An 18740-nucleotide genomic window follows, 5' to 3' on the forward strand; every position below is an offset into this window, starting at 1 on the left:
AAGTAATGAAAGCGCTTACGTTTTACTAACATTGTTGCCTTGTTATTTTTAATTTTCATATATATATATATATATATATATATATATATATATATATATATATATATATATATATATATATATATATATATATATATATACGAGGGGTTATCAAAAAGTTTGTGGACTGATGCAATAAAATTAATATTATGTAGTTGTTGATTACATAATTTGTAGGGAACATAAAAGAACAAAAGTTTAAGAAGTGTTGAAAATTTCAGCTTGATATATTGACAATTTGCCAAATTATCATTAAATAGAAAGGGCTTTATATGATCACCCGGCGCTGTCGCTGTTTAGTTTCATGACGTCCGACAAGGTCACTGTTTCTCAATGTCTGCTCCCTCTGCCTCGGTACACTTATCTTGATGAGATTCTCTGGAGTAAAGTAAAGACCTAAACCCGTCTTGATTATATGACTTTACAATATCATGAACACCTGATTTCAATGCATTAATATTGTAAATATTAGGATAAACATAAGAAAAAATCCTCGCTTGATTTTGACAGCATAATTTTCTTGCAGCAGTTCAATGTAAACCAATGATCAACGTCACTTTTCGACGTGTCTGACTTTGGACACCCTGACTACGAATCGACATTAACCGTGTGTCTCTTTTCTTGCTAAATCTGCTTTTGTATTTAAAACAAGTACTCTGGATGTATTTTATTTCTCTGTAGTTTGTTTAAACATTTTCTAGGTCTATGTCAGGTTTTCCAGGGGCTGAAACTTTATAGAATGTTGTAACATGACACCCTACTCTCTTTCGACGTCATTTTTAATCCCTTTATTATTTGGACATTCCCTATAAAATTTCATAGAATATACAGAATGAGGTCAAAATTGCAACTTTTACGGAAAAATTGTGTCATATCATATGAGTGAATTACTGGGAATTTTGGATGACAAATGCTCATATTAGAAGAGTTTTTCTCAGTTACATTCAGGTAGAAAATACGTCATGTTCGAGGTTGCGCCGCCTTGACATACCATTGCTTACAAAATCATTTACTTTTCACTAAAAAAATAAAACTTATGATTTATAGTTTATTTTACAGCAAGAAAAGAAAATGCTTATTTCATGTTTAAAAATTCATTGATGTATCTTAAGCGCTCGTATATATATATATATATATATATATATATATATATATATATATATATATATATATATATATATTGATATTGATATTTATTGATATATATATTGATATATATATCATACAAAACATGAGGCAGTGAATTATGATGTGTGAATAAGACAAAGTTATCCATTCTTATGGATAAACTGGATATTATATTGGTAAACAAGATAAATAATAAAATGCTCAACCTTTAAAGCTGAAATGAGTGAGTCTAACTATAGCCATAATATCAAATAAACACACACACACACAGGATATATAATGTAGAATGACCAAATCATTTTCAATAAATCTCTAAGTTGTAGTATTTTCAATCGTTAAAATAATTATAACAAATGAAGCATGCATAAAAGCAACCAGGCTTGGGGTGAATTACATTGTAAAGTAATGCATTACATTACCATTACTTCAAGAATTTGGGCATTAAATTACCATTACCATTACTCTAATTTCTTTAAGTAATGCATTACCATTACTTTTGGGTTTTTTCAAAATTAGAAATACAAAACATGTGCAACTATTTTCATTAACATGCACCCCATAAGTTCAAAACTTAACTTGATGACTGTTTATTCAAATTTGATTTCAAGTACTTATTTTTATTACACTGTAAATAATTTACATATTTTTTTTATTCATAAGAAGTTCAAACTTTTCAATTGCCAATAAGATAAAAACATACAATATTTACATTTTGTGTAACTATATTGATGTCATAAAGCAATTTAACTTTTAGGGCACTTAAACCCCTTCCCAAAACTATCTAAATTAATAAGAAATAGATTGTTTGGATCTGATACCTTATGAAAAAAATAATGCATAGGTAAACTTGTAACAAGGGTTGGACAGTATGTACATTTTGCTCTGCTAAAAGTAGAATGCCTGTCTTCTATTCCTTTTGGTGCAATGGAATGGTCATGGTCAGCTCAAGCTAGACCAGCTCAATTAATGTTTCATAAACACAGCCTGGGGAAAGGGGCTGGTTTTTGGAGCACTTCTCTCTTGTTTTAATTGTTATCTAACCCTAATGGCATTGTGTGTTTTGATGACACTCTATTCAAAAGGTGGCAATTATCAGTTTACATAGTACACTAAGAAGTGTATCTCTTACCAGATTCATTTTTAAAGGAATTTACTGTTAAACTCTTTTAAATATTCTTTGAAATTAAATATTATCTGCAATAAATATGACATTTAATGTATGGTGATTGTACTTTCAACTAAATATAAAGTGTATTTAAATAGATACAGAGACTTTATTTAAATGGGTTAACTTTTTTTCATTCATTTCTATCATTTAAAAAGTTATTTAATGTAAACAATAGTTGCCATGTCCATTTTTATTTTTTTAAAATAGATATACAAAATAATGCTTTGTAATGCTATGTAATGACAGCATTACTCTGGATTTGGGAAAGTAATGCATTACATTACCATTATATGTAATTTTTTGTCATTACACATTACTAGCATTACGTTAAGTTTAAGTAATGCATTGCAATGCATTACCATTACAATTAGCATTACCCCAAGCCTGAAAGCAACAAATAGGAAAACTAGATTGTTTATTTTGCCATCTTTAAAAAAATGTTTGCTTGCCCTCTCCTGACTCAATGTGAAAAATTGAATAAGTAAGTAAGAGGTAAGAAAAAAATCTAAAAAGAAATTTTCAACATTAATGCTTAATTTTCAAAATTATTCAAATTGAATTAATATAGTTGTTGATGGGATGAGAAATTCTAGAATGAATAAAAAATAATCGTTTCCTGGATCGGAGGTTTTTAAAAATTGGGCCATTTTTGTCAGTCGGTCAAACAGACACTTTTTTAAAGATGGTTTTACAATGTATCACAGTCGATTTGTGAGTCTTCTTCGTCTGTCTCTAAGATGTCTTGGTTTTAATTCTGACAGAAGTTTGTCTTACACAAAGAACCACACAAACAAGGACATTAAGTAAACAAGAAGAAGGGAGAGTCCTGGTAAAGAGGAGATGAAAGAAGGCGCAGCAACACTCTTTACAACCACCAGAAAGACAAGGCATCGAAGAAGCTCCTGGATTGAAGCTCGGGATCTGTAAAACAGGAGGATAATTGGTCAAATTATGACATTGCAAGCTTTTATAGATAATTTGTAGTTTAATGATTATAACCAGGAAGTGAATAAGCAATGTCACCCCTACATCCCATCAACAGAAAATAAAATCATCTGATAGCCGATGGAGGTAGATTATAATTAGTTCATCTTTCAACTGTTGATGGGATGTGGGTAGGGCGTCACACCAGAAATATGAATACATGGTTTATGTGTTATGTGTTATACGCCACGTAGATACAGTAAAAGGTAAGCCAATTTTAGTTTCTGTTAGAATCTAAAAAAAAACTCTACCTTCACCTTGATTAAATTGTAACGCCATTGAGACTTACTAGTACTATTGACTATACAGCCAATTGTGCCTAACGTTTATTTAATGTTAATCTCAATTAACATTAAATTAACGTTAGCTTGATGTTAATTTGATGTTACTTTCATGTTAAATTAACGTTAGGGACAATTGGCTGGATATCTTCCTTACCACTGAATTTGTAAATCTTAAATCTTTCAATGAGAGTTTGAAATTGAAATTGAAAATAATAGCAATCTTCTTTGTTACTTTTTCAGACTGTCACTGTGCAAGTATTGATAAAAACGGTGAATAGGTTATCATAATATATTATTCTTTATCGCACAAAAAGAGATCATAGAGAATTTAAAATGTTTATTTCAACTTACCTGTTATCATACAGGGCACCAAAAGTTGACAAGGTAAAAATAATAAATACCACACCTGTCACAGTGAGATACGGAGAAAATTCCTTGAGAAAAAAACATATTACGTGTAAGCAATACACTGTCGTAACTATAAAGAATTCTTAATATAACAAGCACAGTGTCTGTAAATTTGATTGATTGATTGTATGTTGTTTTTACGTCCCAATCGAGAATTTTTCACTCATATAGAGACGTCACTATATACCGGAGAAGGGCTTCAAATTTTGACCTTTACTCGGCACTCAGGACCATTGACCAGTGAGGGATCTTTATCGTGCCATTGACACAGGGCCTCGGTTTTTAAGGTCTCATTCGAAGGACCCGCAACTTTCACTTCAAAGTGCCGAGCGCATGGGAAGGATCAGTTGCTATTCATTTTTTTTAACGACTCTAGGTCAGTCGCGGCCGCGATGAAATATATGGAGATAACGAACAGTATTCAAGCTCAAAAGTCCATTAAACAATACAAAATAGGAGCAGAGCAAACACGGACCTCTAAACATCAGAGGTGGGATCAGGTGCCATGGAGGAGTGAGCATCCCCTGCCGACCTGTCACACCCGCCGTGTGCTCCTTGTCATGATCGAGAAATAACGGAAAAATCCGTCGACAATTCAGTGTGTAAATAATGGCCTAACAATTAGTATGAAAAACGTCAGTCAGCATTTGACTCAATGATAAATTGTATTTGCTGACAAGGTCATTGTATCGACCATAGAACTTACGAAATGATGACTTTAAACGAGACAGCTGATATTCTTGTTTCATCAACTTGTTTGTCAATAATTTACCTCGTTTAAGAAATTGTTCATACGTAGAGCATGCTCTTGCGTATCGAATCAACTGAGAGATATATACCCCGTATGCAGGTGATGAAGGTATATTGCTGCATAAGCAAGGGAAGTTGACGATTGAAAAGTTAAAGTCATCACGTTTATCATAAAGCTTGGTTGTTAGATTCCATTAACGTCTTTTTCAAGTAAAATATCCAAATATGAAACAGATGTGTTAGACTCTGTGGTATCTTTTATCTCAAGCTCACCAGGATATATCGTATCGACATAAGAATGAAAAAAGCCATTGTTAATTGACAATACATCGTCGATATATCTAAATGTCGAGTTGAAGGCCACAGCAAGTGTTTTCTTCTTTTCACGTACAAGATTTTGGATTCGAACTCACGACCTCCGGATTAAGGAGCGCTCTACCGACTGAGCTACCGTGAACGGTTCTGTAATTTTGTAAATTATACCTGTATATAGAATCAGAATTGGAAGAAATTAGTTGATTAAAACGATATAGTCCCTGACTCCCTATGTGTCAGATTGCAGTAAATGTTAGTCCTTATTTAATTTTCATTTATCCTACGTCGCCCGCGTGGCGCAGTGGTCAGACCGTTTGCTCTAGAGTCAGGGCGTTTGGAGTTGATCCCTGTACGACGTGGAGACCGGTCCTTCAGATGACACCTATAAACTGAGGTCCCGTGTCGCAGTAGGTGCTGACACAAAAAAGATCCTTCACTGCTCAAAGGCCCTAAGTGCCGAGAACAGGTCTAAATTTGCAGCCCTCTAACAGCAAATGGTGGCGTCTCAATATGAGTGAAAAATTCTCAAAAGGGGCGTTAAACAACAAACAAACAGTTACCCTAAAATATAATTCGACAAAACAAAAAAAAGACAGTATTTCCACAAATAAATTGAACGGCTTTACCGTTTTATATCTGGCGAGGACACCATAAAAAACAATCAATAGAAGCATATGTATCCAGATGTAGAGATTTGTCCATAATGGTAACCGTCTATCAAATTTCTCCTGTGGAGCATGGATCTATTAAACATACGATACACTTCAACAATTTCAATCTTAGCATTTTAGCGCAATGACAGACAATATATATATACTGTTATAACATCAACCAGAAGTTTCTTATGAGCCTTGAGACTTAACCAGTTTTGGAAAGGGGGGGGGTAGTTAGACTTAAGACTTTGAACAATTTTATCTTGAATAAAACACGCTTATACATGTAGCTAAGTGCCAAGGACAAACATTGATTCGTTATACACGTAATTAGTCATAACCAATGATATGATTTCATAATACCTTTTTAAACTACAGGAAATGAAAATCATTTTGCTGTGAATTGTACATGTAAGCCTCATGTTCACCATAACCGTGTTATACTGACAGGTTTATTTTTTCCTGAAAAGTTTCTCAGATCCCCGAGTCTGAAGTTTATGTTGTGCTATTGGACACCCGAAATAAGTGTCCGATCAAAAAATAAAATAGGGGGTGCACAATGGCACTATGTAAAGGAGATTCTGTGAAAGTAGCATTAAATCTTGTTCAGTGGTATAGGAGGAGTTACGGATAAGAGATGGGTACCCCTCAATATTATAGAAACAGTGGCAGTGTTCTGTGTTGTGCTATTGGAAACTAAGTGTCCGATCAAAAAGTAAAATAGGGGGTGCACAATGGCACTATGTAAAAGAGATTCTGTGAAAGTAGCATTAAATCTTGTTCAGTGGTATAGGAGGAGTTACGGATAAGAGATGGGTACCCCTCAATATTATAGAAACAGTGGCAGTGTTCTGTGTTGTGCTATTGGAAACTAAGTGTCCGATCAAAAAGTAAAATAGGGGGTCACAATGGCACTATGTAAAAGAGATTCTGTGAAAGTAGCATTAAATCTTGTTCAGTGGTATAGGAGGAGTTACGGATAAGAGATGGGTACCCCTCAATATTATAGAAACAGTGGCAGTGTTCTGTGTTGTGCTATTGGAAACTAAGTGTCCGATCAAAAAGTAAAATAGGGGGTGCACAATGGCACTATGTAAAAGAGATTCTGTGAAAGTAGCATTAAATCTTGTTCAGTGGTATAAGAGGAGTTACGGATAAGAGATGGGTACCCCTCAATATTATAGAAACAATGGCAGTGTTCTGTGTTGTGCTATTGGAAACCCGAAATATGTTTCCGATCAAAAATTAAAATAAGAGGTGCACAAAAGCATTATGTAAAAAAGATTCTGTGAAAGTATCATTAAATTATATTCAATTGTATAGGAGGAGTTGCAGATAAGAGCTGGGTTCCCCTCAATATTATTGAAAAATGGCAGTGTTCTGTGTTTTGTTATTGGAAACCCGAAATATGTGTCCTATCAAAAATTTAATAAGAGGAGCACAATTGTACTATGTAAAAAAGATTCTGTGAAAGTATCATTAAATTTTATTTAGTGGTATAGTGGTTTAAGAGGAGTTGCGGAAAAGAGATGTGTACCCCAAAGCATAACAGACGTACGGACGGACGTACAACTGGACGGACGGACACCCCTGATCCCCGTCACTATGCACCCCCTCCCCCGCTTTTTAAGCGGGAGGTTTAAAAAAAATCAGATGGGATTAGATTTTGAAAATCGATACAAATTTGTATCTTTATGTAGACTACCAGTGTACCAAAATGTATTCTTAAAAAAACAAACAGAGGTACTGTGAGCACTGACCTCTAAAAACATCAGAGGTCGGATCAGGTGCCATGGTGGAGTAAGCAATCCCTGTCGACAGGGTACACCCGCCGTGTGCTCATTGTCATGATCGGGCAAACGAAAAAAATCCGTAAATATCAGAAAATATCATTTTTCAAAATGAAAAAGTGAATTAAAGAATTAATTTTTTTGTACTCTATACATTTACATTTCTATCAAAATTTATTGACCAAATATCAAAGTTGTAGACGTAATGTTTTGAGAGATTTTTAATGATAAATAGATTATGGCGACACCTTTTTTATATCGAAAATGGTATGAAGAAATATCCATATGGAAGAAGTATCCTCATAAAGATAAAGATTTATTAAATACTAGTAATCAATCGAACTAAATTGCATGTATCTCAATCACATACTTGAATGAAATCGCAATGATATATCACATTAACACACAATGTTTGTTTGTAATTCATAATGCACGTTTTCTTTACATCAAAGTGAAATCAACTAAGAAACAACAATTTTCCAGCCGTAATAAAATGGTCTCAAGTTTGTTTCCGATGATGTTATTCTAGTTAACTTTATTTTGTTGCATTGATTCGAATTCGGCATGACGTATTAGAAAATATCAAAAGCAAAAATATTAAATTGGCCATTACTAGCTCACCAAATACCCCCTTGGGATTCGGAAAAGGTTTATTGATAAACCAAAACGATCACGGGTCGCTTACAGTGTAAGGCATTTGAACACTCCAAAATTCTCTTGATAGAATATGGTTTATATCAAGTCAACTTTTCCTATCTAAATCAGTTTTGTCATGAAGTTACAATGTAAAAATTGAGAAACCTCAATCAATGAACAGAAAATACATTGAGGATGTCTCAAACTGAAATATCTCATTGAAGAAATTAACTTTAATTCAACTGGAAGGAAACATTCATTGAGTGTAAAATAAAGTACAATAACTTGCATCTGGTATATCTTCAGTTAGGCCAGTTCGAGGTTTGCCCGGGGCCCAACCAGGTCCTTTCCAAATTACTGCCAGCTTGTTTGCAAACCCCTTTGTTTCTTTGAATACACTCCACATATATTTTAGATGACAGATCTAAATAGAAAAAATATAATGAATATCTTGACTAAATTCTTCTAAAAATCCCAATTGGAAATCAGAAGCATGCATACGTTAGAATTTTTTTTTTTAAAAATGTCTTGTTTTAGAGTCTTAAAAAATCAAAACTAGAAATCAGAAGTATGCCAACATTAGTAACTTCATGCTATTCAAAAATATCCTAATGTTGATAGCTTTGGATGGTCTGATAATCTTAAAGTCATTAAAGGTGTATTTTGCAAACCGATAATATGTAATTGCGTATTTTACCTTTTATCTATAAAGCGAGCTATACACATACCAAGGAATACATGTATTCATAAAGTACACGTACATGTCATAGGTGAACACAGATGAAGAATAATAAATAAACATAGATAATCAAAGATTACAGAGCTATCCCTGAGTAGAGCTAAGTCCCACACCAAACTAATAATCTGCTAGTGTACATCCCTAGATACAACAGTTGTGTAACTTTGGTCCAGATAGGGCTTGCAGTCTCTTGGATAGGGCCTTGTTTCAAGTCTGTAAGTGTGTATCCCTTGTTGCACCATCCATACATGTTTGGTCTAGGTTGGCCTGATATTTACTTTGGAATATTTACCTGGTCACTCATTCGGAAAGCGTAATCCAAAGTAAGTCTGGCGCGCATCCCTAGATTATACACGCTAGTTTGCAAGTTTGATCTACGAGGGGCGTAAAATTAAACTGGAATTAACATGATCCAAAACCTTTAACTTGGTCATCCATCCTTAAAATGTAGGTCAAACATCTGAAGCAAGTCTGGTAGTGTGTATCCCAAGATGCAACATCCATTAAAGTTTTGTCCAGATAGGGTTGAAATTACAGTGGAATGTACCTTCTCTTAAAACTTTTACCAGGTCATTCCTCTGGAAAATGTAGGTCAAATCCAGCATCCGAGGCAAAGTCAGAGAGTGTTTATCCCTTGTTGCATCATTCATTCAACTTTGGTCTAGGTAGAGCTTGAAGTTACACTGGAATGAACTTGCTCCAAAAACTTCAACCTGGTCACTAGAAATGTACGTAAAATCCAGCATCCGATGGAATCCTGGTAGTTTGCATCACTTGTTGCATTATCCATGCAAGTTTGGTTTAGATAGACCTTATATTTTCTTGGGGACCTCCTCCAAAAATTTTAACTTCGTCATTCATCCGGATAATATAGGACAGATACGGCATCCAAAGCTAGTCCAGAAGCGTGCATCAATAAATGTATCATCAATGCATGATTGGTCAGTATTGGACTTATAGTAACTTAGGAATGAAATATGTTCCAAAAACTTTAACCTGGTGGCTCATCAGGAACATGCAATTCAAATCCAGCATCTAAGGCAAGTCTGGTAGTGTGCTCGTTAGATGTATCAGCCCTGCAGGTTTCGTCAACATAGGGCTTACAGTTACTCTAGAATGTATCTGCTCCAAAAACTAAACCCTGGCCACTCATACAAAAAATGTAGGTCAAATCCAGCATCCGATACCCTTTCATTTTATAAACCTTTTGTTGATATTGTGTAAATATTGGCGAGTAAAAAGACATTACGTTTAAACTTTTTTCTTGTTTCATTTAATTATATCTTCATTTTTTTTTTCATTATTATCTTATTAACATGCTCCGAAAATGTACGTTGGAAATTTTCCTCAATACACATTATGAAAAATGATGCTCGCTGAAAAAAATATCATTTTACATCAGTAGATAAACGCCAAATTCTGCAAGGATAGATAAACCATTTTTGGCAGATCTTTTTTTTTCCCAAGTATCTTGCCGAGCGTAAATTAAATTCTAGGCAATAAGGTGTATCTCTCTTTAACATAAGATGTCTATTTGTTGTATACTGGGGTCCCTACCTGCGCGTTAATGGGGTCCCATGACGTAAGAGGGTGGACTAGTCCATATACGACTTCTTCCTGCTCTTTTGCAAATGTTCCTGAAAGGAGAGATAATGGTTTTGATTCAAATTATTGAATATTACAGACTCTATTCTAGCCCCTGTGAGATTCAATGATATGGGTTGACTTGCACTTAAAGCAGATTTTTCTACATATGCAAATTCACTTATGTTCAGCTTAATGACATAATCTATATTTCAGCAAATATATATTCTATTTAAGCGCGTAAAACAGACTGATAAAACGTTTTTGGTCGATCTATCTCGTGATCAGTGGAGTTGTAAACACTGGAATTATGTGATAGGAATCACAGTGCGCCGGCGTTATCCTGTTGAAATCTTAACGACCAAGTGTTATGTTTACGTCAAGAATTTCATACCATTTCCCCCTATTCTAGGCAATAACACTTTGTTTCTATTCACCCTGAAAATGATAATACCGTCGATTTTAGCTTCGTGGTCTAGAAATAAAATTGAGCATATAATGCCTTTGCTGTTTCGAATTTATTCAGCAATATTTCTCTTCTATTGATATTCAGAGTACAAAAGTACATAGGTTTAACTTTTTTATTCCATAAATTTATATTCACCTCTATCATGCGATCAATCAAAGATCGATATTTTCAAACGAGAAGTTTACTGGCAAAAAACAGTCACCAAATTCGAAAAATTTAAGATATTAAATATATTTAATATATGTGACAAGCACTTTTCTCGTGTTCTTTTTTTATATATATTTAAATGAGAGAAAAAAATAATGCCGATTCTTCAGTTATTGAACATTCATTTCTTTTCACGCAACTCGGTTTAAACAGTGTAGAGTTTGGCTAACTTGTAACTTGTTAACATCCAGAGTTCCTTTTATTTGTAACGTAATGCAAGTTATGGGGACAGTTACATTGACCTAGTATTTTACATTTACAGCGAAAGAACAAGGTACCGTTTTAATACAGATTTGGCCCTGTATTTTTCTTAAATATATGAGATCTAAGAAATTAAAACTTTTTGAATCGTTGAAATCCTATATATGCAATAAGACCACACAAATCGTTATTCTTATGTGACCTCCTAAACGCTAATTGTGACGTCATCAATTTGTGCATTTTCCAGTATCTTCTGAAAAAAAAAATTGCAGAAGACATCAATTTTAAGTGTAATTTTCTTTCAGATTATATTGACTACATGCATCGCCCACAAAGATTTTGAGAAATGTGAAAAAGGTGACGATAACGAACAGTGATCAATTTCAAAAAATCTATACACAATACAAATCTGTGAGGAGGGCATAAAACAAGGACCCCTAAAAATTCCAGCGGTGGGATCAGGTGCCTAGGAGGAGTAAGCATCCCCTGTTGACCGGTCACACCCGCCGTGAACCCTTTGTATTGATCAGGTGGGTTGAACATTCGATAGTCAAATTCAGTATTAAAAACAAAAACCTAACAATTGGTATGAAACAAGTTAGCCAAAATACGACCCAATGATACTGTAGGTTATATTTGCTAACAAGGGCATTATAACGACCACATTATTTACGAAATGCTAACTTTAAACGAGGTTGTTGAAATCCCTGTAATTTCAACTTATCTGTCAGTAGCCTGACTCGGTTCAAAAATTGATTGTACTCGGAGCATGCTCTTGAGTATCCAATAAGTTGGGAGTTCTTCAAAAAAAAAAATAACTCAACATATCTGAAAACTGAAGTGGGCGACGGCTGTGACCCCTATTTTCTGAAGCAAAATAGCCTCTGAAATGAGTCTTTTTGAGGCTTTTTCTGTTTAAAACTTAGAAATGGTAATCTAACAACCAAGCTTTATGATAAACGTGATGACTTTAACTTTTCAATCGTCAACTTCCCTTACTTATGCAGCAATATACCTTCATCACCTGCATACGGGGTATATATCTCTCAGTTGATTCGATACGCAAGAGCATGCTCTACGTATGTACAATTTCTAAAACGAGGTAAATTATTGACAAATAAGTTGATGAAACAAGAATATCAGCTGTCTCGTTTAAAGTCATCATTTCGTAAGTTCTGTGGTCGATACAATGACCTTGTCAGCAAATACAATTTATCATTGAGTCAAATGCTGACTGACGTTTTTCATACTAATTGTTAGGCCATTATTTACACACTGAATTGTCGACGGATTTTTCCGTTATTTCCCGATCATGACAAGGAGCACACGGCGGTGTGACCGGTCGGCAGGGGTTGCTCACTTCTCCATGGCACCTGATCCCGCCTCTGATGTTTGAAGGTCCGTGTTTGCTCTGCTCCTATTTTGTATTGTTGTTGTTGTTGTTGTTGATTTTGTATCATTACATTCATATACTCAACTCATTAATTTTTCACATTAACATTAATTTTTATGGCACAATACAGCCAAACCCATACCTACTTCTTCTTAGAATATTCGAACCTTTCATCCCTGTATGATTTTCACAGACATTCAACATACGAAAGTGCAAAAATTATTATTGAACTTTTAAATCAATTATCAAAAGAAGCTGCGCAGGTCTAGACACACACCTGGTCTTGTTACTATATAGAAATATATTTGTTATCAAATTGGGCTTGTAGAGAAATATAATATCAACATCTATTAAAATTATTTAAATCGGTAGAGTAGATTTTGAGAAATGGAAAGAATTTTTGTTCACAAAACTGACAAATTTAAAACAAACAACAAAAGTTGATAAAAAAACGAAATAATGTTGATTTTCACACCCCGAGATTAATGTTGATCGAGATTTGATTCTGACATTTTCATTAAGGAATGTTTTCAGTACTACATATGAAAATTTAAGCCTAATTTCTGATTACCGATTTGCTTTTATATACATATAACATACACAGCATGGCTTTTAAATAAAGAGAAACATACAATGTTACATGGTAGAAATCCGTCAGTCATCATGAAAAAAATAAGCAACATTTTACAAGAACTCTTCGATTTGAGTGTACACAGTGTTAATACGGAAAGACCTAAATAGAACGTGAGTTTTACATTGTAAATTCGAATACAGTAGTCATCACAATTCTCTTACAGTCCGCTGACATTTTTAAATACCGTTTTAGATTACATGTGAATTGATAATATAATTTTTTTGTATTACACTTTTTTGGTAATAATACAGAACTGAATCTTACCAAATATTCGATCAAATATTATCAAAGTCCCGCCGTAGTTTTTATCGATACAGTATCGATTTCTGCCGTGATGAACCCTATGATGACTAGGTGTATTTAGAATCCACTCCAGTGGTCCAAGGTTGTCCACTGTCTGAAAATGATTACCTTTATATAAGAATTCATTGACTGTGAGTATCAAGAGAGATTTGTAAGGTCTCAGTAGCTTTCAACTTTGTGTACTTTATGAATAAGAATTTTCATAATGTTAATTTCATACAAATAAATTGCAGTAGTACATGTACAATACTGATGTAGTCTGTGATATTTTTTTTATGAATATCGTTTCGATTAATTGATTTCCTATCTACCTTTCATTTGCAATGGGAGATTGACTAATCGAGTAGTAAATTCTGTGATCGATCTAAAACTTATTGAAATATTACATTTTATCACTGATTTTTGCTTGATTGGATGTCAGCAGATGCCTCTTTTTAAACTCACATATGTCCTCTCATACACAAGTGTTTCTATGATTGCTGATGAAAAAGACATTAAATTTAAGGCTAGGACGATATATCGATTCTGTGTGAGGACAATAGGCATATCGATACGTATGTAGAAATATCGGAATATCGCCAAAGATTGTTCTGACTCATTTTTACTCTGTTTACTGAACATTTTGGGTTAAATATATACGAGATAAATATTGTAAATATAAATATTAATATGAAATACATAATAATATTAACACCACTTGTGTAAAGAATTGTTTTACAACAAATGAACAGCTTCTATAAATAAATTGTTCAAAAATATCGTGATACATATCGTATCGTGGCTCAAATATCGAGATACGTATCGATATAAACAAGTTTTACGTCCCGGCCCTAATTAGGTAGAAAAGAAACATTTTCAATATTAACTTTTCTCATTGTGAAGAGAATAAGAAACTGAACAATATTTAATTTTAAGCTTTGTCGTTATCTTTTCATTTCTTTCCATTTTTCATCATGATCAATCATTGGTGGTTGAGAATTACTGATGATTGACCCTCACACTTTTATAAAGAGACTGTGGAAAGTGAATTCAAAAGAATTCAGCGTCAGATTAGTCTCATGCATGTTTTATGCATTTCAGACTCTTAATATGTAACATTTTTTTCCCAATAAAATCCAATAGATATGTAACTTTAGTTCTGAATATATCATTTTTTTTTTAAATCAAAGTATCGACCACCTATTACTGCAAATAAAATAATAAAGTCTATTTGAGTACATTTTCGTTACCTCTGTGTGTATCCAGAACTGATACAGCAAGTTGAACTGGGAGTGAACCAAGAATACGGAAGGCGGCATGATCAAGGCTAACGGAAGGTAGAACATCTGTAATTATAAAAACCAACCTATATATCAGTCTGTAGACATCAGAAAAAAAACATTTGTAATTACAAATAAACCTATACATCAGACTAAAGCAACATCAGAAATACAAACATCTGTAATCATAACCATCCTATACATAAGACTTTAGCAACATCAGAAATACAAACATCTGTTGTCATAAACAACCTATACATCAGACTATAGACATCAGAAATACAAACATCTGTAATCATAAACAACCTATACATCAGACTATAGACATCAGAAATACAAACATCTGTAATCATAAACAACCTATACATCAGACTATAGACATCAGAAATACAAACATCTGTAATCATAAACAACCTATACATCAGACTATAGACATCAGAAATACAAACATCTGTAATCATAAACAACCTATACATCAGATTTAGCAACATCAGACACACAAACATCTGTAATTATAACCAACCTATACATCAGACTATAGACATCAGAAATACAAACATTTGTCATCATAACCAACCTGTACATCATACTATAGCAACATCAGAAATACAAACATCTGTAATCATAACCAACCTATACATCAGACTATAGACATCAGAAATACAAACATCTGTAATCATAACCAACCTATACGTTATAATGATTTCATAAAGAGTTCAAATATCAAAATGTAATAATTAACAAAGATTGATATTTTTAGTGGCTTGGTAAATTTCAAGATATAAACAATTATTTATATAACATGAAAGATGTTCCAAACAATGGCACTCCTTCTCGAAACATGAGTAAAATCCAGAAGATAATTAATCTGTTCCTATAGATACATTCTTTATTATAGTTATTTATTACAGTATATTGTAGATCAAAATCAAGAGTACCTTCATACAGTCTTAATCATTCGCTTAAGCTGAAGACTATTTGAGAATCAATTTGTTGCAATGTAAATGTTGAACATCTTAAGAAATGTTCAACCCGTTGCTATGTTGTATACTAAAAGCTTCATTCATACCCTCCTGATTTACATAACTTACTTACTATAAAATAATTTCCTTCCAAAGCCTGCAAGATCATAGTGTTCACTGTAATAATGTAAACACTGATCCTCTGGATGAACAGAACTGGAGATGTTCAAAGAAATATACATGACCAACTGGCCCTATCCTTCGATCAAAAGCCATGTTGCAGGATCAAAATTATTAAATTTTAGTACTGAGGTTTTTACTCATTAACATGTTTCTCAGATATATGACCAACGTTAAGTCTACAATCACTAACTGTGCAATTTTAGTACCAGAGTTGATATTCATTATACATTAAATCAAACAGTTTTCCCGATTCGTGCTCAGCTGTAGAAATAAATTTGAAGATTGAATGATTCTTTTAATCATTTTATCATGTCCTCATGAAAACATTATTTATAATTATATTCCTTAATGAAGCGAATAATATCAGTCTAAATAGTAAAACAAGATTAAGGATGCATCCTGCTGAGATAAATTAAATTGAACATTTCAATTACGGAATTTCAATTCAATTTATTCATTAATTAAAACAAAATAAGAAAATTACGAGTTAGTGAGCAATTTTTGTTTAGATAAAATGTGTTAAAATATGGAGGGAAACCAAAATTTAATTCTTTTGGATTTTTCATAGACGATTGAAAAATTTTAATTTCTGAAAACGATATAATCTTAGACTAGAAATTAACTTTCCTTCATGTTTTTGAGAAGACTCAAAATACAAAGAATCAAAATGTGCAAGGAAATAAGTTATTTGGGGGAAAACACCAAGCTTATTTTGATGGATACAACAAGAGACGCACAGGACACCTAAGAAGAATATATCCTTAATAATTTTTCATAGTATGGTCAGAATAAATCATCTATGTTAATTATTTGTCCTAATACAGGATTGTAAACTATTTGTCTCCCTTAAAGACATACGCAACGTAGTTTTCCACATTTTCTCTTATTTTCTGTATAAATGAAGAACTGCAAAAAATGAAAGACCTTTGTGCAATTTTTATGATGCAATATAATGCTTTACAGTAACACCACCTCTAAAACTAGTTTTGAGGAAATACCAGCTAAAACTATATTTTTGGTAATTTTTTCTTTGCAAAACAAAAGGATTTTCATTATTTAATATCTATTCTAAACCCCTGGTAATGTACGCTGATTTTTTTTTTTTTGTCATAGAATATCAGATGGTACTAAGATTTAAATTTCAGTAAATCTTGAAAAAACTTATCAATAAGTAAGGTAATTTGTAAAGTACATTGTGAGGTACATGAACATTGCGTATGACCTTAAGATATTGAAAAAATCCATTCTGTAACAAATTGAATAGCCGCTGTCAAAATCGATGTTCACTTTACGGCAAATCCAGTGAGGAAATGCTTTGCATACTTACATCTAACATTTTGGGAGGGCATTTTTATCTCATGCATTAAGTTTACCTGTGTGTCGTTGCCATCTTGAAACTCTTACCCATGATATATAGCGGAGGATACATGACTGACGGAGGGCAGTGGTGAAGTTATAGTCCTCGGAGCTGTGGTGGGTTTGGTGGGCAGCCCATATTATATTCACTTCTGTAAAGAATGGGCAATGCAGGATAAGCTAGTATGTGAGTTAAAGCGTGCAGAGATGACCTGTGAGAGAATTCTAAGGGAAAATGAACAATCTGAAATTGTATCTTTTTAAAATAATTTCAATGTATCATTTCTTTACATACAATCTATTTCCAAGCTATCCCAACCTAATCATTCGTATGTATACGTCTAAGCCCCTACTTACGCTAGTCGATATTCATAACGCACTTGAATCCTTTTTAAATTTTAGATATCAAAATTTTATTGCTATATTAAATTCTTAAAATGAATTATTTCAATATATCAATGACCTTATTAAGGTATTGATTGTTTGTATGTCGTTTACATCGATATCTCTGCTAATATTTGTTACTCATATTAAGAATTCGCTACATGTAACTAATACTGATTTGTCAATACCTGTGTCATAGACTCAGGCCAATGCAGTAAGGTATTTTATTGTTCTGTAATAAGTGGTAATAGGTGGTCCATACTGTTAAAGTCTCTTCCGAATGACCTCTAAATTTAACTTTTAATCCGGCATTTTTCAACAGCAGAAATACCCATTTTCTATTCAGAGTTGTCGTTCGTGCCTTACATTTCATCCTTTTTTTCTTTTTTTATGCCCCCGTATCGAAGATTCGGGGGTATATAGTTCTTGCCCTGTCCGTCCGTCTGTCTGTCTGTCTGTCTGTCTGTTTATCTGTTTGTCCGCAAAAACTTTAACATTGCCCATAACTTATGATTGGTTGGAGCTATGGCTTTCATATTTCACGTGTGTATTCCTTGTAACAAGACCTTTCTCTGAGAACCATTATATTTGACCTTGACCTTGGATTTTGACCCAGTTTTACAAAATTTTACGCAGCTTTAACCTTGGCCATAACTTTTGAATAGTTAGAGCTATGGCTTTCATACTTCACATGTAATCATTGTGACAAGACCTTTTTTTTGGATACCAACAACTTTGCCATAACTTTTGAACGGTTGGTGCTAGGGCTTTCGTACTTCACAAATGTAATCCTTGTGACAAGACCTTTCTTTGGATACAAACTTTGACTTTTTGACCTTGATCTTGGAGTTTGATCTACTTTGAAAAATTTTAACCTTACCCATATCTTTTGAACGATTGGTGCTGGGGCT

At 33.3% G+C, this 18740-nt stretch overlaps 1 protein-coding gene across 1 annotated transcript in view; it reads right to left on the reverse strand.

Annotated features, from left to right (window-relative positions):
• Positions 1 to 1480: 1480 nt before the first annotated feature.
• LOC133191137 (alkylglycerol monooxygenase-like) overlaps positions 1481 to 18740 on the reverse strand; it is a 34201-nt gene continuing 16941 nt past the window's right edge. The window contains exons 4-11 of the mRNA XM_061326844.1: positions 17494 to 17597; positions 14915 to 15010; positions 13647 to 13779; positions 10452 to 10531; positions 8445 to 8579; positions 5703 to 5819; positions 3955 to 4037; positions 1481 to 3256 (exon numbers count right to left, since the gene is read on the reverse strand). Of these exons, the coding sequence (XP_061182828.1) occupies positions 3106 to 3256; positions 3955 to 4037; positions 5703 to 5819; positions 8445 to 8579; positions 10452 to 10531; positions 13647 to 13779; positions 14915 to 15010; positions 17494 to 17597 (899 nt within the window). The 3' untranslated portion in view covers positions 1481 to 3105. The remainder of the gene's footprint in view (positions 3257 to 3954; positions 4038 to 5702; positions 5820 to 8444; positions 8580 to 10451; positions 10532 to 13646; positions 13780 to 14914; positions 15011 to 17493; positions 17598 to 18740) is intronic.

Source organism: Saccostrea echinata, unplaced genomic scaffold (genome assembly GCF_033153115.1).
Source record: "Saccostrea echinata isolate AGI-Se365-2 ecotype Australia unplaced genomic scaffold, CSIRO_AGI_Sech_v1 ptg000023l, whole genome shotgun sequence".
Classification (NCBI taxonomy): domain Eukaryota; kingdom Metazoa; phylum Mollusca; class Bivalvia; order Ostreida; family Ostreidae; genus Saccostrea; species Saccostrea echinata.